Here is a 7,548-nt window from a genome sequence, read left to right as displayed (position 1 = left end):
ATAATCAATCACAACAGGATTACAAATTCAAATAAAACTAAATAAGAAATAAATCTAAGCAAGCCTATCAAAGCAAAAAAAAAAAAAAAAAAACTAAAATCTAAACCAACCAAATAAAAATCGAGAGGATGAATTAATGACGAAAGGAAGTGAGACATTATCAAAAGATACCTTTCAGAGAATGTAATAAAAGATGTTGTTTTTCGTATATGACATTATTTCCCATTTCTACTTCTCTAGTTAGAAAATCGGCCGCACTATTGCATTCTCTATATTGATGATCACCATGATATTCACTCCTTTTAGTTCTGTCACGAGATTCTCCCAAAATTTTCAAAGATACCACAACGTACATTTATCTTTCCGAAACCAATCAACAACAATTCACGAGTCACTTTTAATAATCACATTAAAATAGTGCGGAATTGAAAGCAAATTTTGAAGGAATTCGTTTATACAAACGAATGCATTTTATTATGTTTTAATGTAGTGTAAAAACATGTGGTACAATGCAGCAATCACGATGAATAATATGAAAACAATCACAGAGATAAAAAAAGTAAGAAACACACAGATTTAATATATTTTAACAAAATGTCTACGCCCATAGGAGCAAGTAGCGACTCAAATTCACTATCATAAAAAATAGGATTGCATCATATGTATTTATACTAATCCTAAATGTACAGAGGTGTTAGAAAATTGCTCAAATACCCCTGTACCATTTTACGGAGGATTTGCACCTACACCTCCAACCTATTGATGACCCCAATTTAAATTTCAAAATTGATGCAAAAAAAAAACCATCCATATACCTATGTCAAACCGTTGACCATTTTTTGACATTATTTTTGAATTATCTTTTAAGCAAATTTGCAAGAAATGTTATCTATTTTTTAAATTATTCTATATTGGTCATGGTATATTTTTTTTCTAATGCAATCATTACAAATTCTAGATCATTGTAATTCAAGTATACAATTTTCACAATATTAAATTAAAATTATAATAATTTAAAATACACAATGATATGAATGACAACATTTTAAAATTTACTATGACTATCATTAGAAAGGAATTATGACAATTAGCGGAAAATATAATATTTTTAAAATATTAAGGGATAATAAGAGTTATAATTTTTGTCTAGAAAAAGGTTGAACTCAAAATTTTGATATTGGAAAATTATATACTAGTTTATATATTATGGTATATAAACATTTTTTTTATTTACCTGGGGAATAATTTTTTGACACACATTTTCGTGCATGGCACGTGTCTACAACGGCTAACGGTTATAACTGACGTGGCTGCCGCCTACAAATGAAGAGGAAAAAAAACCCTAATTATTACGGAAATGCCACCACTCTTCACAGAGAAACCTCTCGCCCCTCTGTTATTCCTTCCCTCCACATTTCACCCCCAAATTTTCATTAGCCTCCTAACAAAACATTCTCTCTCTCTCTCTCTCTCTCTCTCTCTCTTCAGAACAGTGATTTTATCATTCATGCTGCTTGAGTGATGATTTGAAGCTTCTTCAAAGCTGCTAGTTTCTCCCCATAAGTTTCATTTTCTGGGTATTCTTCTGTAAGTTGTTAATGGAGTGGTTTCTTGGTTATTCTTGACGATTTCCCTTTTCTAATTTCTGGGGTTTTCATGTTCTTCATCTTCAAGTTTCTTTCTTGTCCTGGGTTTGTCAAATTTAATTAATGGTGTTTTTGAGAACTGTTTAGGAATAATACCTTTCTTGTTGTGCGTTGTTGTTTTCTCTTATGTCTCTGTTTCCTTTTGATTTCGGCACTCTTATTCTTCTTCTCCTTCTTCTTCTCATCACGTTGGCTTCATGTCTTCAGGAATATCATCAGCGTTTGGATTGAGGCATCAAAATGGTGAAAGCGCATCCATGGCCTCATCTTGCTGCAATTGTCTTCTTGGCAGTTCTTGCTTCACGGGCCTCTGCTACCACTAACCCACTTGATGGTAATTCTGATGAAACCTTCCTAGCTTTCTTTTTCTTGATTTTATTTTCTCAGCCCAAGATTTCTTCTCTGATAAGGTATTTTTATTAAATATGATAATTCCTTAAAATGTCTACTATTTTCTGCTTGATTGCTGAGAAATATAGATGGGAAAAGAAATTTCTTATTGTTGCTGTTGTTGTTGTTGTTGCTATAAACTTTGGAGGGAAAAAACAGAAGGCTTCCTAAATGCATATGAATTATTTACTACTGTTGCAATTCCACTTCCATTTGGGTATACACTTCACAATCACTGATATAGTCATTTAAGATCCCATACATATTGGTGTAATGGTTAGTCTTCCAGTGGGTAGCTATCAGATTGTTAAGGTGATTAGAGTGAGTTCATCAGATACTTGGTCATGGATTCTCTGCAAATTTTTGGATTAGATTGATTCTCCAAGGTTCAATTTCCTTCATTTTTAGAAATTCATCATATCAAACAATCTACATTTTGACAAATGCCCTTCTTTACCTTATGCAGTCACAGCTCTCCAAGACCTGTACTGGGCGCTCGGCGGACCATCCCAATTGAAGGGATGGAATTCTTCACATGGTGATCCCTGTGAAGACTCATGGACAGGAGTTTTGTGTTTTGAGTCATCTGTTACCCACCTGTAATGGACACTCCTCTCTCTATATCTCTCCCTCTCTCTCTCTCTCTACATATATATGTGTGTGAATGTCATGCTAATTTGCCAAAACTAATCTACTGTATCGCATGCAGAAATCTACATGGACTTAACCTCACTGGCTTTCTTGGAGGCCAGCTCTCCAATCTCAACAACTTGAAGCAACTGTGAGTGATTTTGCAAAATCTGTGTGAATTTGACTAGGAAGTTGGGATTTTCATTAATGTCATTAATAAATTTCATATGGTTGCTTTTACTAGGGATGTTAGCTCCAATAACATTCAAGGTGAAATCCCATACAGCCTACCCCCCAATGCCACCCTTATGTAAGATGCCATTTAAGTCCCTTTAATGCTTCAATCTGATTCACTAGTTTATTTTTGTTCTTTAAAATTTTTCTGTTGCTTGAATGCAGAAATCTGTCTTGCAACAACTTGACCCAAGATATTCCTTATTCTCTAACTTCCTTGAAAAATCTACGGCGTCTGTGAGTTGCTCGTTCCTTTAGTGATTTTTTATTTTTTAATTTTTTTTTCTAGTTTCGTAAAATGATTCATGCGTTATAATTGTTGTCTCGCAGCAATCTAAGCCACAATTTGTTATCTGGACCTGTTGGCAATGTGTTCACTGGCCTGGAGAATCTAAAAGAAATGTATGATTTTTCTTTTTGCCTACTTTATTTATTTATACTTAAAAGTACTTTCATGTCGAAGAGTACTAAATTTTGTGTGGCTTTGGACCATGCACCGCAAACTAATACTGGGTTTTCTCTTATGTTGCATTTAAGAACATGAATTTTCTTAAATCCAAGGGATGATCCCATAGTTCCCAAAAATAGGCAACTGCAGGAAAGAAAAGTTGAAGCAATTTCAAGCTGTACATTATATTGAAAAAAAAAAAAAAATGCAGGAGTTTGTGCAGTTTTCTTGTTTTCTAGGAAACCAAACTTTGGAAAGCTTAGGTTCAATCTTCCTTTTTTTTTTCCCCTAGTATCTTAGCAACTAGTTGAACAGAGTGGAGGAAACTCATGGAAAAGAACCTTGAACATTGTTTACTATCTGACTTGGAGTTTAAAGTGTCTATGCTTAATACTGTCAAATGTTTACCAAAAACATGATCTGTGATGTATTGTATTTACTTGGCTGTATAATCTCAGTTCTTTCCATTCTTTCTATTGTCCCAGGGACCTATCACACAACAAATTTACTGGAGATCTACCAAGTTCCTTCGCAGCTTTGACAAATCTTTCTAAACTGTAAGTTTAATTCCATTCATCATGTTTTACTTTTGTGTGCGTGGCAAATTGTGTTCCTAGCATCTTTCATTATATTCTTTGCCAATGTTGTTCCGGATATATGCAGGTTTCTGCAGAATAATCAATTCACTGGATCAGTAATCTTCCTGGCTGATCTCCCACTGTCTGACCTGTAGGTTCTATCCATGATGTCTTTTCATTCCATTTTTACTTTCTTTTGCAGCAGTGTTGTCATTGTTTCGATATATTTGTTCTAATCATGGTCTTGCCCATACATGTTGTCAGGAACATCAAAGACAACCATTTTAGTGGTGTCATTCCAAAGCAGTTTGAGGCAATAGAAAATTTATGGTAAGTTCGCAAAATGTTTGTTGTGCTTAATTTCCTCACATTGGCCCCCCTTTCAACGTTCAATATGAATTCTGTGTGATCATTTTCCTTCATCTCTTATTAGGATTGGAGGGAATAAGTTTCATCCAGGGGCAAACTATGAACCCTGGCATTTTCCTTCAGAAACTGTGCCCACAGAGCAGAATATTAGCAGTCCACCAACTACTCAGTCGAATGCCATCGAAAGCTACCCGTCTCTAAAGGAAGGTAAACAAAGGAAGAGAAAGCTGGGTCCTGGAGGAATAGCTTGCATGGTTGGTGGGGGAACCCTACTGGTAAGCTGTGCAGCACTCATGATTGCCATCCGCATTAATCGCTCTCGTGCTCAAAAGCTCAAGAACTTGGAGAGCACTAACAGCTCATTGCATTCTCTTCCAGTCAGTACAATTAGAGGTAAAATCTTATACGATGCATACTTTGCTAATCCGAGATTCATATTTTTCCATTAATGTACTCTACGGGCTGCAGCGTTTGTAGCTTCAAATTGATGCAGAACTTCTGGAGTTTTTTTTAATTGATGCTTTAATGATATAATCAACGGCTCATCAGCTTTTAGCTGATTTTTTTTTTTTTTTTTGCTTTTGCAAAGTATTTAATGTTGCAGTGAATAATTTGTTTTCTTCCATTAGTGATCGACTTCTGCATATTCGGGTTCAGGGTTTAGGGTCTGACTTCTGCATAGACCTAGCTGCCGCATAATGAGTTCCATTGCAAGGGGGAGAAAGAAGAGAACAAAGGAGTTCTTTATGAAATCAACAACACCAAGCATTTTTTGTAGTTATATATTTAATATATCCTTTTGCTCTCAAATTGGCAAGCACATAAAGAGTTTAAACTCATTTGGTGCAGTTAAAAACCCACCCAAAATCTTCTGTAGTCCTAGCAGGCAAGGCACTCTTTTTGGCATCAGCATTGTATCTTCTCTTGTTTGTCTTATTTAAATTTCTGATATTCAAAACAAATAAAAGAAAATATTCTTGTTTAGGGCTCAGCCATCTTGGTTTTGTAGAACATGAGTACCCAATCAATTCATTTTGTTCATCTGATTTGCTCTTTGTATTATCTGTATCTATACTCATTTTCTTCATTGAGTTCTAAGCCTTAAACTGCAGAATCGATATGCCAAAATTCTGCCCAATCACTTATGTAAATTATTTCCTCTTCATGTATCTATAGGATATTCATCTGCCTCAGCAGAAGGGAGTCCACAAATGTTGCCCATCAGTTCTCCACCCATTCTTGGCCTAAGGCATATACCCCCAATTCGCCATGTAAGAACCGAGAAAATATGTAAAAGAAAAAGTTTCTCTAAGAAATGCAGAATGCCAACAAATGCAAAACTTTACACAGTGGCAGAGCTTCAATCAGCTACAAATAGCTTTGGCGAAGAGAACCTCCTTGGAGAAGGATCTCTTGGTTCGGTTTACAAAGCAGAATTTCCCGACGGCCAAGTACAAACCAAAACCAAACAGAAGATAATTTCATGTATGTTAATGAGCCATTCACTGTTCTGACAAGTTCAAAAATTTTGGCTTGTTTGTCATTCTGTTTTCTCCAGATTTTAGCTGTGAAGAACATTAACACGGTAGCACTCTCTCTCCACGAAGAAGAACGATTCTTGGATGTGATTTGGAGTGCAGCTCGTTTGAGGCACCCAAATGTCGTAACACTAATAGGCTATTGCATGGAGCATGGCCAGCATCTCCTCGTGTATGAGTACGTGAGGAATTTTTCCCTCGATGATGCCCTACACGGTGAAGGATACAGGCACCTGCCCTGGGGCCTCCGTCTTCGGATGGCCATCGGCATAGCCCGGGCTTTGGAGTAAGTATTCCATTTTCCATATGCTTTGAATAACATGATCATAGAACTTGGAAGCAGTTTCATAACTACAAATTTCACATTGATATCCATCCTTTCTTTCCTAAATATGATTATGCTTAAATTCCATTTGTCTTCAGCTATTTGCACTCCGCGTTCTCGCCTCCGATAGCTCACAGCAACTTAACGGCTGCCAATATCCTACTCGATGAACAGCTGATGCCTCGTATCAGTGACTGTGGGCTAGCTATCCTGAGGCCTCTTACTAGCAATAGTGTTAAACTTAAGGTAAATAATTCTCAAACTTTTCATATAAAAGATGATGTCGAGGGGAGTAAGTACTCACCTACTGTTGAAAACAGGCTTCTGAAATCGCCATTGGCAATACCGGCTACATTGCACCTGAACACGGTCAACCCGGAATCGATAACACAAAGAGCGACGTTTATGCCTTTGGAGTGCTACTTTTAGAACTATTAACAGGAAGAAAACCTTTTGACAGGTACACTGCATAGGCACAACAGGAACCATATTCTTTGTTTCTTTATTTCTTTATTTCCTTAGATTGGTTTCATTTCTATCATTTTTTTTCTTGGATACGCATCTTTTTGTGTTTGTAATACAGCTCAAGACCAAGAGAGGAGCAATCCTTGGTGAAATGGGCTTCATCCCAGCTTCACGACAATGAGTCTTTGGATCAAATGCTTGATTCAAGCATCAGAAGAACAATCTCCTCCAAGTCTCTCTCCCAGTTTGCTGATATTGTCTCCCTTTGCATTCAGGTATATTACCCGTGTACACATATTTTACAACAATAAGCATAGGTAATATGTTTTGTTTTGCATGTAATTTGAATAAGCAGCCCGAGAAGGAGTTCCGGCCACCAATGTCTGAAATCGTGGAGTCTCTGACATGTTTATTACAAAAGCCAGGGGCAGTCGAAAGTGTTGCTGCTGCAGATGGTGCTGAAATTGAGCCATTTGAGAGGTCCTTCCGTTCTACCAACACCCGCTTCTTTGGCTCGCCTGTATGAGCTATATGTCAATCTGATCTCAACGATTGCTACAACAGTACAGCAACTGGGTTTACTGAGTTTAGATTTTTAATGTGAGGATTATGTTTTACAATCAACTTGGGCTATTTTATTTTGTCGAGTTTTTTGTAGTTTTTGCACTCCAGTCATCCTGGAAGTTCTTCAGTTCAAATACTCATTTTCATGTATTGGCAGGCAGTGTTCTGCAACCATTTTCCTTTTAAGGCTTCATTTTGTGCGAGGCTTTCTCCTGCTAAAAGGTTTTGAAGCATAATGGGATCTGTCAAATAAATAATGTCTTTCAATCCCAATTAGCTGTTTTCCAGCTACAGAAACTTTTTTGCCTGGACAGACTAATAACTAGTTTACTGTTATCTATTGTTTTTCTGAACCAAATTG

At 36.6% G+C, this 7,548-nt stretch overlaps 1 protein-coding gene across 1 annotated transcript; it reads left to right on the top strand.

The window, feature by feature from the left end:
* Nucleotides 1-1,402: 1,402 nt before the first annotated feature.
* LOC131167678 (protein STRUBBELIG-RECEPTOR FAMILY 2) lies at nucleotides 1,403-7,460 on the top strand. The gene is made up of 17 exons (XM_058126502.1): nucleotides 1,403-1,587; nucleotides 1,854-1,980; nucleotides 2,503-2,635; nucleotides 2,746-2,817; nucleotides 2,911-2,976; nucleotides 3,066-3,137; nucleotides 3,231-3,302; nucleotides 3,834-3,905; nucleotides 4,012-4,077; nucleotides 4,191-4,256; nucleotides 4,360-4,688; nucleotides 5,472-5,746; nucleotides 5,854-6,119; nucleotides 6,257-6,404; nucleotides 6,479-6,618; nucleotides 6,742-6,898; nucleotides 6,979-7,460. Exons 2-17 carry the CDS (start codon nucleotides 1,887-1,889, stop codon nucleotides 7,147-7,149), a joined length of 2,199 nt encoding a protein of 732 aa, XP_057982485.1. The 5' UTR covers nucleotides 1,403-1,587; nucleotides 1,854-1,886; the 3' UTR covers nucleotides 7,150-7,460.
* Nucleotides 7,461-7,548: the final 88 nt, after the last annotated feature.

This window comes from Malania oleifera, chromosome 11 (genome assembly GCF_029873635.1).
Source record: "Malania oleifera isolate guangnan ecotype guangnan chromosome 11, ASM2987363v1, whole genome shotgun sequence".
Classification (NCBI taxonomy): domain Eukaryota; kingdom Viridiplantae; phylum Streptophyta; class Magnoliopsida; order Santalales; family Ximeniaceae; genus Malania; species Malania oleifera.
This window is presented reverse-complemented; position numbering and strand designations above follow the sequence as displayed.